This window comes from Hyperolius riggenbachi, chromosome 10 (assembly GCF_040937935.1).
Source record: "Hyperolius riggenbachi isolate aHypRig1 chromosome 10, aHypRig1.pri, whole genome shotgun sequence".
Lineage (NCBI taxonomy): Eukaryota > Metazoa > Chordata > Amphibia > Anura > Hyperoliidae > Hyperolius > Hyperolius riggenbachi.
The window spans coordinates 222,552,579-222,566,356 of NC_090655.1; the positions used below are offsets into that span (position 1 = coordinate 222,552,579).

Genomic DNA, 13,778 nt, shown 5'->3' on the forward strand with positions numbered 1-13,778 from the left:
AATTGGTTCGTTAGTGGCTACCTTAAGAACCATCAGATTATCAATTCTTACTGTTAGTGACAGCTATATGGTTACAAAGTCATTTACAGTGTATTTCACTCTGGAAGAAATGCAAATCTGTAAATGTAACAGTTTTTTTTCATCATAGTGCCCCTTTATGACGAAAGGGATGAAGGGAACCTGAGATGACAAGAAAAAAAAATTAATACCGGTACATAACTGGGGCTTCCTCCAGCCCCTTCAGCCTGACCGCTCCGTCAGCGCCGTCCTCCGGCTCTGGGATCTTCCATAAGGGCTCCTGGTATGTTCGTCCAGTCGGCGCATGCGCAGTGCAGCCACGCGTGATCCCCTCTCCCACTCCCATGGCCAGGAGAGTTCTGGGCTTGTTCAGTAATACTGTGCAGGCGCAGAGAGCTCCTGGCGACGGGAGTGTGGCAGGCGACCGTCGCAGGGCCACGCATGCGCACTAAGCCCCGACAAGCTGAAGATGCCGGGAGCCATTACAGAAGATCCTGGAGCAGGAGGACGGCGCCGAGGGAGCAATCAGGCTGAAGGGAACTGGAGGAGCCCCAGGTATGTATGATTTTTTTTTTCTTGTCATCTTAGGTTCCCTTTAAGATCAGAAGTGTTTATTTACGTTCTCCAACATTAGGGATCCTCTTGTTGCTGAGCTGCTGTCTCGTGACTTTGTAGATGTACAGCTAAAGCACATTTGCTAAAGTAAAACATCCCACACTGCAAGCAGGAGTACGGTTTGCCACTAGGTTGTCTTCTTTGGTGTCTAGCCAGATAAGATTTGTAATAGTAAGATTTCCCACAATCCGGACAAGAATATGGCTTGTCTCCAGTGTGGAATTTCTGGTGGCGGATGAGATTGGAGGTGCTGATGAAACTCTTGCCACACTCTGAGCAACAGTAAGGCTTCTCGCCAGTGTGAACTCTCTGGTGCGTGGCGAGGTGGGAGCTGCAGTTGAAAGACTTCCCACACTCTGAACACGAGAATGGCTTTTCTCCAGTGTGAGTTCTGTGGTGAAGAGTGAGGTGGTACTTGCTGTTGAAGCATTTCCCGCACACAAAGCAAGAAAAAGGCTTTTCTTCACTGTGAGTGCGCTGATGGTGAACCAGTACTGACTTCCAATTGGAAGACTTTCCACACACTGAGCAGAAAAAGGTCTTTCCTCTTCGAAGAATCATCATTTGTTTCCCATGACCCGTATGAGTTTCAGTAGACCTCTCACCAACCCCAAAGGTCCCAGAGAGATTGAGATCCGCAGCAGAATCCATTTCAGTGGGGGGAGACTCTTTCTTTGGCAAGCTAGAAAAATAGCTCAAAGAAGAAGCTACATTTTTAGCTACATTTTCTGAGGTTGATCCATCAGATAACACTGAAGTCATGTCCCTTGTTTTATTGGGATGTGGGACATTATCATTTTCTTCTTCACTTGAAAGGTGTTCATCTTTAATAATAAAACAAGTATGTTGTGCACCCTCTTCAGGGGAATAAAGATCTGATTCATCAGAATGTCCTTCCTCGTGAAATAATTCCTCAACCTGCGACTGTGGTGATGTATGAGGTACAGGTATAGAGCTGTCACCATGGTAAAGATGTCCTTCCTTATGAAATAATTCCTCAACCTGTGACTGTGGTGATGTATGAGGTACAGGTATAGAGCTGTCACCATGGTGAAGATGTCCTTCCTTATGAAATAATTCCTCAACCTGTGACTGTGGTGGTGTATTCTGTACAGGTATAGAGCTGTCACCATGGTGAAGATGTCCTTCCTTATGAAAGAGTTCCTTAACCTGTGACTGTGGTGGTGTATTCTGTACAGGTATGTGGCTGTCACAATGGTGAAGATGTTCTTCAAAAGAGAGGTCTTCCATCTTAACATGAGTCAGTTTGTAGCTATCAAGGTCCACAAAATGTTCTTCTTCTGAAGAGTTGGTCTTAGTGGATGTGTTTTGAGTACCATCTTGAGGCACAGATGGGTCAGTGTCAATGAGATCTGATCCTTCTCTACTGGGTGGCCCATCATGAGCAATACCTGTAGAAAAGAAAACTACTTTCATAAGAGTTTTCAAAAATACCTTTAAGTGGAATTTCAGCCAAAATGAAAGTAGAGAAAAGTTTTGCTTTTTTTGTGGACCCACTAAAGATTCTCCTCACTTCCATAGGAGACTGGATGTGAGTAAATCTCTCCATCTAGAACAGCTTTTCTTAGACATTTTTATCCTGGTAGATTCCTTCAAATAATGTTCAGATCTTAGGAAAACCCTGCATAAATACGACAAAGAATGCTAGTGCAGGGATAGGCGATCCTTTAAATGTAAATCTAATCAGAAGCATGGAAGTGACAAAATATAAAACTCCTGCTAAAGTGCAATTTGTGTCCCTCTAAGTGAAATCACACATTACATTGGCGGCTGAGAGTTGAGGGACATCTACAACATAATTATGGTTCATCTAAAAGTCATTATGGCAGATTTGCAATTAGGGTCCTAAAAAAAGTTTTATTATAACAATTACTAAAAGTGGGAACCATCTATAAATGAAAGAAGATATTGAGGCTGCCTGCTACTGCCACAAGCAATAAGGCCACCTGCTACTGCTAGGTGAGATTGGGGCTGCCTGTGACTGCCAGAAGCAAGAAGACCCCCTGTTACTGCTGGGTGAGATTGGGCTGCCAGAAGCAATAATGCCACCTGCTACTGCTGGATGAGATTGGGACTGCCACAAGCAATAAGGCTAACTGCTACTGCTGGATGAGATTGGGACTGCCACAAGTAATAATGCCACCTGCTACTGCTGGATGAGATTGGGACTGCCACAAGCAATAAGGCTAACTGCTACTGCTGGATGAGATTGGGACTGCCACAAGTAATAATGCCACCTGCTACTGCTGGATGAGATTGCAACTGCCACAAATAATAAGGCCATCTGTTACTGCTGGGCGAGATTGGGGCTGCCTGTGACTGCCAGAAGAAATAAGGCCACCTGTTACTGCTGGGTGAGATTGGGGCTGCCTGTGACTGCCACAAGTAATAAGGCCACCTGCTACTGCTGGGTGAGATTGGGGCTGCCTGCTACTGCCAGAAGAAATAAGGCCATCTGTACCTGCTGGGCGAGATTGGGGCTGCCTGTGACTGCCACAAGCAATAAGGCCACCTGTTACTGCTGGGTGAGATTGGGGCTGCCTGTGACTGCCACAAGCAATAAGGCCACCTGTTACTGCTGGGTGAGATTGGGCTGCCTGTGACTGCCACAAGCAATAAGGCCACCTGCTACTGCTGGGTGAGATTGGGCTGCCTGTGACTGCCACAAGCAATAAGGCCACCTGCTACTGCTGGGTGAGATTGGGGCTGCCTGTGACTGCCACAAGCAATAAGGCCACCTGTTACTGCTGGGTGAGATTGGGCTGCCTGTGACTGCCACAAGTAATAAGGCCACCTGCTACTGCTGGGTGAGATTGGGGCTGCCTGCTACTGCCAGAAGAAATAAGGCCATCTGTAACTGCTGGGCGAGATTGGGGCTGCCTGTGACTGCCACAAGCAATAAGGCCACCTGTTACTGCTGGGTGAGATTGGGCTGCCTGTGACTGCCACAAGCAATAAGGCCACCTGCTACTGCTGGGTGAGATTGGGCTGCCTGTGACTGCTACAAGCAATAAGGCCACCTGCTACTGCTGGGTGAGATTGGGGCTGCCTGTGACTGCCACAAGCAATAAGGCCACCTGTTACTGCTGGGTGAGATTGGGCTGCCTGTGACTGCCACAAGCAATAAGGCCACCTGCTACTGCTGGGTGAGATTGGGGCTGCCTGTGACTGCCACAAGCAATAAGGCCACCTGTTACTGCTGGGTGAAATTGGGGCTGCCTGTGACTGCCACAAGCAATAAGGCCACCTGTCACTGCTGGGTGAGATTGGGCTGCCTGTGACTGCCACAAGCAATAAGGCCACCTGCTACTGCTGGGTAAGATTGGTACTGCCTGTGACTGCCACAAGCAACAAGGCCACCTGCTACTGCTGGGTGAGATTGGGGCTGCCTGTGACTGCCAAAAGTAATAAGGCCAACTGTTACTACTGGATGAGATTGGGGCTGCCCGTGACTGCCAGAAACATGTGGGCCATCTGTTAAACACATCCAATTTTAATTAGCCAATAATTGACCAATATTACCATCTCCACATAGTTTTAGCGCTTAACTAAACAATCTGTTCATAGGATCCAAAATCTGTTGGCTCTCAGAATACATGGAGGTGGTAAAATTGGCCAAGGGCTGGCCGATCAAAATTGAAGGTGTATACTGGCCAGGCTTTTTTGCTGAGGAAAATGGTAGCTGCCTGCGACTGCAAGAAAAAATAGGGACACTTGTGATTTCTGTGGCCTACCTGTGACTGCAGGGGAAATGGGCTGCTTGTAGTGTTGGGCGAACACCTGGATGTTCGGGTTCGGGCCGAACAGGCCGAACATGGGCCAGATGTTCGGCATGTTCGGCCCGAACGCCGAACTCAATGGAAGTCAATGGGACCCCCGAACATGCCCATTTTGGGGGCCCTATGGGGTCGCAGGCATAAGGGGGGAGCATGCCCCGATCGCGGGGGGGGGGGTCGGAAATTCCCCCCACCCCCTCCGCTAGCTCTCCCCCCTCTGCCCGCTTCCCCATACAAAAGTTTAAGGCAAGTTAAATAGTACTTGGTGGCTGGCAGTGGAGTGAGGAGGAGGAAGAGTCCGAGTAGCAGAGTGACGCGTTGAGGCCGGGCAGCGGGCGGTTCAGCGGTAGTACCCTTGTGGTACTTCCGCCCTTTCTCTGACCTCACGTCCTCTGCATACGGGGTACGCATCACGCGTACCCTCGTATGCGTCATCACGTAGAGGACGTGAGGTCAGAGAAAGGGCGGAAGTACCACAAGGGTACTACCGCTGAACCGCCCGCTGCCCGGCCTCAACGCGTCACTCTGCTACTCGGACTCCTCCTCCTCTTCACTCCACTGCCAGTGCCAGCCACCAAGTACTATTTAACTTGCCTTAAACTTTTGTATGGGGAAGCGGGCAGAGGGGGGAGCGCTAGCGGAGGGGGTGGGGGGAATTTCCGACCCCCCTCCCCGCGATCGGGGCATGCTCCCCCCTTATGCCTGCGACCCCATAGGGGGGCCGTATTGCGGCATGTTCGGGCGAACAGGGCCCTGTTCGGCCGAACAGGGGCCCTGTTCGGCGGCCATTCAGTAGTTCGGGGCGAACCCGAACTTAAAAGGCCGAACACCATCAGGTGTTCGGCCGAACTCGAACATCACCCGAACAGGGTGATGTTCTGCAGAACCCGAACAGTGGCGAACACTGTTCACCCAACACTAGCTGCTTGTGATGTCAGGGTAAATAAAAGCCACCTGTAATTGGTGGGAAAGACCGGATTGTGTGTGGCTGCTAGGAGGGAGAGAGGTGGGTTCACCTATAACTGCTGGGGGACACTTGTGACATCCAGGGAGATATCGGGCCATCTGTGTTTCTGCCAGGCAGGAGCATGTGGGCATCCTCTATAGGTGCTGCCTGTGATTGCTGAGGAGATGGAAGTTGCCTTTATCACTGCTGGGGAGATGGAGGCCACCTTTGTGTCTGCGGTGACAGAGCAGGGTTGTCAACCTAATTTCTAATTTTTGACGGACAAAAGTCCTAAAAAAGCAAGACGCCCAAAATTTTGGACGGACAGGGGGCGGGGTTTGGGGCGGAGTCAAAAGCGCACTTTTAAAGTGCACCTAAACTGAAAGGGATATGGAGGTTTCCTTTTAAACAATACCAGTTGCCTGGCAGTCCTGCTGATGCCTTTGGCAGCAGCAGTGGCTGAATCACACACCTGAAACAAGCATGTAGCTTATCCAGTCTGACTTCAATCAGAGCACCTGATCTGCATGCTTGTTCAGGGGCTGTGGCTAAAAGTATTAGAGACACAGGATCAGTAGGAGAGTCAGGCAACTGGTATTATTTTAAAAGGAAAAATCCATATCTATCTCAGTTTAGGTTCACATCAAGTAGAGTTGACATGTTAGTATTGACATGATCTTCCACAGCATTTTACATAGTCAGGTCACTCACTGTGCTCAGGGGAGCTCACAATCTAATCCCTACCACAGTCATAATGCAATGCCTGCTGTATTATGTAGTTATATAGTACTGACCTCTTCTGCAGCACTGTACAGAGTACATAGTCATGTCACTGACTGCCCTCAGAGGAGCTCACACTCTCCACTCAGTCTAACGTCCTACCATATTATTATGTAGTTATATAGCACTGACCTCTTCTGCAGCACTTTACTGTCCTCAGACTAGCTCACAATCTATAGACCCCAGCTTCTATAGCAGTGGGGAAAGCTGCCTGCCTGATCAGAGCAGCTCACAACAAGCCATTATATAAAGTGACACCATGCATTTCCCTTTCTGAGCAGGATCCTAGTGATTTTATCTTTACAAAGCTCGGCTATGGTTTCAGCTGTGAATCACTCTGGCTGGCTCTTCACTCCTTGTCAATGTAAATAACCCCCATGCCCTACCTATAGAACGGCTTCCCTGCTCCCATCCCTCCTGTGACCCCATCTAGGTTACTGAGGAATGCTGCCCACCAGATAACAGTGCAGAGCAGAGGAGGATTCCTCCAGCTGAAGTGCCGCTGCATGCCACACTGATCAGCTTCCCCATGACCTGTAGGAAAGCTGAATTTATGCTGACAGGCTGTGAGCAGCAGAGAGAAGGATTGCAGAGCAGCGATACCTGGAGAAGGACTTCAGGAATAAATAGTTACCTCCGCATGGCAGAGACCAGGACTCTGGAGACTCGTTCCTGGCAGGTGGCGGAGGGCTGCTGGGCTGTGGGAGGGCATACCTCACAACATTTTGAGATGAGAAAGAGGGACATTTAAGCCACGCCCCTGATCACGCCCCCGTCACACCCCTAGTCACACATACCATAAAGATTTCGTAAGAAAAATATGTTGTTTTATAATTCAAACCACACTGGTCATTTCTATCCTGGTTCATTTTCCTTCATATTAACACTTTAAAATTGGTAATAGATCAATTTAAAGGATGGGAATAAAGTTTAGAGGCAATCAAACACATTTTTCAGTAGAAAAAAATATATATTTATAGAAAGAGGGACAAAGTCTTGAAAGAGGGACAAATGAAGATTAAAGAGTGACAGTCAGGAGCTATGTATATATTACTTCACCATTTGTTTATGGTGTGTGTGGAATATGGACGGAGCTGAGCCTGTCTGTGTGCCCAGCGTTTCCCCATGCCTTACCTCAAAGCACGGTCCCTGCAGTGCAGCCAGGCAGTGTCCCTCCCCTCCTCCGGTGATTGTGCAGAGAGTGTAGATGAGGAGGGGGAGGGAAGGTCAGAGGGCACTAGCTGCTACTGTGTCAGCCCGGGCAGTGGACAGCGAGGGAAGTAGCTGCCTGCAACTGCAAGTGTCAGAAGTTGAGGCAGCGAGGTGAGAAGAATGTGTGCAGATCAGAGCAGTCACCGCGGGGCTTTGTAAATTTCATCATTACTCTGTATAGGAAGCAAGTCCCGCGGTGACTGCTCTTTCTCCGTAATAATCACTCTGCCGCTCTCCATCCTGATTGCTCAGCCCGGGACTCAGGCAGGCTATAGCGGGAGGGGGGGGGGGGGGATCAAGCCTCCCGTACTGGGACCATCCCGACGAAATTGGGGCGGTTGCGGAGTATGGGAGGGGCGGGCTCCAATCAGTCTGCTGTAGACTGAGACTCACTCTGCCAAGGCTCAGGCTGCTGATCTGCTCCTTCTCGGTCGGCTGCTGCTGATCTGCTCCTGCTCTGCTGCTGGTGGGTGGCTCAGCGGCTGTGTGCCTGAGTGCTGTGCTGCGACCTCAGCTCCGACCTGGCTGCCGCTCGTGTGACACACTCGCCCTCCTCCTCGTGACACTCGCTGCTGTGCTCAGTGGGCTGGGCCGGCTCCCGGCTTCCACATCTCTTATTGGGCAGCGAGTGGCACCGGCGCCAAAAAGAGGTTAGCTGATTGGAGGGGACACCCGGGGAGGAGAGGGCGGCTGAGGGGAGACTGAGGGAGGGGGGGGGGGGAAGAGCTGCATAGCGCAAGGCGCATGCGCAGAATAGATTGGAAGATTTTATGCACTTTTGGACGGACGACTGAACAGGAAATACGGTCTGTACGGACAGCTCTATTTTAAGAGCTTCTGTACGGACAGTCCGTCATTTGACGGACGCTTGGCAACCCTGTGACAGAGGCCGCCATCTGTCTGCTACGCACAGGCAGCCTCAGCATTGCATTTACTCTTGTAGTGGCTGGCATTCTCCGCAGAGAAGAAACCAAACTAAGAAATCCTAAACTAGAACACAGCACAGATTTTTTTTTTCAGCAGTTCAAGACAGGAGTGAGTACCTTCATCTCTTTCCACAGATTATGTTCTCCTCACTTCCTGGCACAACACCAACATCAGGAAGTGACATAACCCCAGTAGAGGTCTTACACTTACCTTCTGTAAAATGATGTCCTATTCATGGGTGGTAGAAAAAAAAGCAATTAGACTCCCTCTTACCTTGTGACTGATAGTCTTCTTTCTCGGTATGGTCAGTAATAAGTGTTCTTTCGCCCAAAAACTTCCACACCTGCAGAAAAGAAAGAGATCTTGATGATGCTTATGCACCTTTTTTTTTTGTTTATCTGGATTGTTTTTGTCTTTGCTGTGGTTGACCTTCTTCTGACCTCGTAATCCTGAGTAACTATAGCATTTTTTGTTTTGGGTAACTGTTCAGACCCCACTTACAGGTAAATGTAGGTGGTTAGTTGTAAGTTAACCTGTGATTACATATAAACTCATATGTGTAGGAGAATCTCACTGTAGAGAAAGCCATTAACCTGCCTGGCGTTCTGATTCCCGCGGCCCTGTGGCCGCGGGAACGTTTTTTGCACATTTTTTTTTCTTCATGTAGCTAGCCTAGCTACATGATTCCCCCCCCCCCCCCCCCCCCGCGGCGTCCCTCTCAACCCTCCGATCGCCGCCGGCGCACTGGCCCGTCCGAAAATCCCGTTCTGAACGGGATTTCCTGGAGGGCTTCCCCCGTCGCCATGGCGACGTCACAGGGAGACCCGATCCACCCTTCAGCGCTGCCTGGCACTGATTGGCCAGGCAGTGCACGGGGTCTCGGCTGGGGGGGGGGCGCTCTATCGCGGCGGATCGACGGCGGCGATCGGGTAAGGCACGCAGCAAGCAAAAAATTATTCAAATCTGCCTAGCGGGGCCTGAGCGGTCACCTCCAGCGTCTCTGGACGAGTCTAGCTCGTCCAGAACGCTAGGGAGGTAGAGTAACGGTCGGGAATAAAATAAAAAAATCAATTCTTTACTTTTATCTGGTAAACAAGTAATACGGATGCTAACCAGGCAATCCAAAAATCTCTATTACTTTTCTAGTTTATAAATGATTTAAATGATCATTCCCCAGTTTACCTGACTCTTATTTGGTACGTTGCTGCACAAAGGAAGTTGCAGGGCATGCTGGGTTGTCCTTTTTTTTGCTTCTTTATTTCCCCTCAAACTTAAAGGAGAACTGTAGAGAGAGGTGTATGGAGGCTGCCATATTTATTTCTATTTAAGCTATAACAGTTACCTGGCTATCCTGCTGATCCTCTGCCTTTAATACTTTCAGCCACAGACCCTGAACAAGCATGCAGCAGATCAGGTTTTTCTGACAATTTTGACAGATAGGACAAGATTATCTCCATGGTTGATTCTGGTATGATTCAGACACTTCTTCAGCCAAATAGATCAGCAGTGTTGCCAGGCAACTGGTATTGCTTAACCACTTTGTCCTCCTTGACGTATAAAAACGTCAAGGAGGACAGGCGCGCTCCCGCTGCTGATCGCGCGCATGCACGCGCACTCCCGGCCGCGGAGTCGGTAGCCACGGAATCAATGTATCGGGCTATGGAGCCTGATCATTGATTCCTCTCCCCCGCTGAAAAAGCGACAGCTTCTCTCGGAAGCTTCGCTCTTTTTGAAGCTGTGTCCCTCTAAGCGTACATTGTACGCTTAGATTGACGTCATGTAAAAAAAATCGAGATTGCCATCTTGTGGCCAAAAAGTAAAACTACAAGTAAATGCCCCAAAACATTACAATACACCAATATTTCCCCAAATAAAACACTTTTATATCCCACCCTCCCAAAAATGCCCACATAAAATGTTTAATAAAAAAAAAAAAAACATTACTATAAAAAAAAAAAAAAAAAACACAAATATTTACCTAAGGGTCTAAACTTTTTAAATATCTATGTAAAGATGAAATATTTCTCTCTATTTTTTTTTTTATAAGCTTGTAAATAGTGATGTATGCAAAACGGAAAAAATGCTCATTTCCAAATAAAATATTGTCGCGATACATTGTGATAGGGACATAATTTAAATGGTGAAATAACCGTGACAAATGGGCAATAACGATACGTGGGTTTTAATTATGGAGGCATGTATTATTTTAAAACTATAATGGCCGAAAACTGACAAATAATGAATTTTCTCATTTTTTTTCTTATTCTTCCTGTTAAAATGCATTTACAGTAAAGTGGCTCTTAGCAAAATGTACCCCCCCAAAGAAAGCCTAATTGGTGGCGGAAAAAACAAGATATAGATCAGTTCATTGTGATAAGTAGTGATAAAGTCATAGGCTAATGAATGGGAGGTGAACATTGCTCGGATGCATAAGCTGAAAACGACTGAGATGTTAAGTGGTTAAAGGGAAAGAAATATGGCAACCTCCATTTACCTCTCACTACAGTTCTCCTTTAACTAATGTACAGAAGCAAAAAATGACAATCCAGCGTGCCCTGCAACTTCCTTTTTGTGTACCAAATTTTGTGTGCACCAGTCAGGTAAACTGGGGAATGATCATTTATAAACAAGAAAAGTAGTAGAGATTTTAACTTTTGGAATGCCTGGTTAGCATCTTTATTACTTGTTTATCAGATACAAATGAATTGATTTTTGATTTTATGTTACACTTTAAAGTAAACCTGAGACAAAGTAAAAAGTTGGCTTCTACTCATCGGGGGCTTCTTCCTGCCCTAGGTAGTTTCTTAGCTCCCTCAGTGTCCTCCCGGCCTTGCACATTGTTCTGCTGTTAGCTCCGTCAAACTCTGCAACCCGTCGTTTCCTTGATCCTGCCTGGGAGAGTTCTGTGAGTGTGCAGTTAGAAGTCTTGACTAATTGCGCAGGACACTCCCAGCAACAGGAGCACGATTGAGAAGGCGCGTGGCAGGAACCGTGCATATGCAGTAGGCCGATCCAGCTGAGTCATGGACTTTACCGGGGCTGACAGTGAAATGAACGGGACCAAGAGAACAAAGAGGGACCTAACAGACTTCGTGGAGCCGGTAGAAGCCCCAGGTCAGTAAAAGGCAATTTCTTCCTTCATCTCAGGTTTACTTTAAAAAAGGAGGCTTACCACCAGAAGCAAGCCATAGATCTCCCACATTATAACACTCAAATACAGAATGTGAAGTGCCACTCTAGTGGCCATTGGTATTTTCTGAAGGTAAGCCTTCTTTTTAATTTTTGTTTTTGAACATTTTAATCGACATTGGGCATCTCCAGTGGCGTACTTAGGGCATTTTACACGTGGTGCTGGGTATTATAAGACCCCCCCCCCCCAAAAAGGAAAGGAACGAGTGCTGCATACTAAGCACACCACTGTAGGTAATGCCAGGTATAGGTGCCCCCATTATATGTAATATAGTTGCCCCAGTATATGTAATAAAGTTGCCCCTAGTATAGGTAGCTATTATAGTTGCCCCCAGTATAGGTAGTATAGTTGTCCGTAGTATAGCTAATATACAGGGTGGGCCATTTATATGGATACACCTTAATAAAATGGGAATGGTTGGTGATATTAACTTCCTGTTTGTGGCACATTAGTATATGTGAGGGGGACAACTTTTCAAAATGGGTGGAGACCATGGTGGCCATTTTGAATCCAACTTTTGTTTTTTCAATAGGAAGAGGGTCATGTGACACGTCAAACTTATTGGGAATTTCACAAGAAAAACAATGGTGTGCTTGGTTTTAACGTAACTTTATTCTTTCATGAGTTATTTACAAGTTTCTGACCACTTATAAAATGTGTGCAATGTGCTGCCCATTGCGTTGGATTGTCAATGCAACCCTCTTCTCCCACTCTTCACACACTGATAGCAACACCGCAGGAGAAATGCTAGCACAGGCTTCCAGGTGTATCCATATAAATGGCCCACCCAGTAATTGCCAGCAGTATAGCTAGTATAGTTGCCCCCAGTATGGATAGCATAATTGCCCCCAGTGTAGCTAGTATAGTTTCCCTAGTATAGTTGCCCCCAGTGTAGCTAGTATAGTTGCCCCCAATGTAGGTAGTATAGTTGCCCCCAGTGTAGCTAGTATACTTGCCCTAGTATAGTTGTCCCCAGTGTAGTTAGTATAGTTGCCCCAGAAGGGTGAATCAGCGCAAGTAGGAAGGACAGCGGCGGGGAGGGGGGGGGCCAGAACCTGATTTGCAAATGCAAAGTGAGCGTCATTGAACGCGGAGACCTGTGCCAACGGTGACGCTGTGCTCCAGCGCTTGGAACGCAGAAGTCAGGTGAGTTATTCTTTGCCTGCCGCACCTGCTTGCTGTCCGCATATCTGGACAGGACCCAGGTGAGGGAGGGGGGATCTGACCTTCCTCCCCGCCACTGTCCCCGCTGCCCTGCAGGGCCGGTTTAAGCAACTATGGGGCCCCAGGGCAAAATAAACCTGGGCCCCCCCCCCCCAACATATACACCGGAACAAAAATCGGCATTAGGGGACCTTTTTTGCAGCTGGTATAGTCAGGGTGTGAAGTCCCAATCGGTCGGAGCTCCACATTCTGGCTATCCCAGCCTGCATGGGGGACAAGGGGTTAAAAAGTTTCAGGAGGGGGGACCCCACATAATTTTTTTTTTTTTTTTTTTTTTTTTAAATTCCCACACTCTAAACATAAAAAAAAATTGGGAAAATTGGAAAAAAATGCCAGGGATCTTCATACACTAATCAGGGATATACCAAAGACACGGAAGATCAAAAATTGAAAAATTACTTTTTCTTTTTTATTTGCAAAAAGGTGCAGAAATATATACACAAAATTTTTAATCACGTAAAAAGTGCTTATGATTGATTGAAAAAAAGGCCTTTTTTTTCAATCAATCATAAGCACTTTTTACGTGATTAAAGATTTTGTGTATATATTTCTGCACCTTTTTGCAAATAAATTGCCCAGCCTCATCCTGACTTTTCCTCCTGCGGCCCCCATGTAAATTGAGTTTGAGACCCCTGCTCTAAGGCAATCACAGTGGATGAAAAATTTATAGTACCATCTATTTTTCTTCTTTGAACACAATATTCAATGACAAAACCATATAGGACTCAACCCGCCCGCCTTTTTATACCTTCCAGTAGGATTACTCATTAGATACCTCAATATTTATGAGTTCTAATGAGGTTGAGATTTAGCGGTACTATGCAATGTCCCAACAGTTCTTACCTCTCCAGTCAGTGTGTGAATGACCTGGTTTGTAAGTTCTAGAATTTTCTTGTCATTTCTCTCTTGTTTCTTGGAATGAGGAATCTTTGTGGTGGGACTCTCCTTCCTGGACCCAAGGGAGGCCAACTCATCATCTGGTCTCTTTATTACTTCATAATTCTGAATATAAACAGATAAAAGAAGAGGTAATAACCACTGTGATCCTCCTAACTTTCTCTCCAGTCAG

The 13,778-nt window shown here is 47.2% G+C and overlaps 1 protein-coding gene across 1 annotated transcript in view; it reads right to left on the reverse strand.

The window, feature by feature from the left end:
* LOC137534584 (gastrula zinc finger protein XlCGF53.1-like) overlaps positions 1-13,778 on the reverse strand; it is a 22,972-nt gene continuing 9,194 nt past the window's right edge. Inside the window, exons 3-5 of the mRNA XM_068256150.1 lie at positions 13,553-13,711; positions 8,569-8,638; positions 1-2,045 (exon numbers count right to left, since the gene is read on the reverse strand). Of these exons, the coding sequence (XP_068112251.1) occupies positions 649-2,045; positions 8,569-8,638; positions 13,553-13,711 (1,626 nt within the window). The 3' untranslated portion in view covers positions 1-648. The remainder of the gene's footprint in view (positions 2,046-8,568; positions 8,639-13,552; positions 13,712-13,778) is intronic.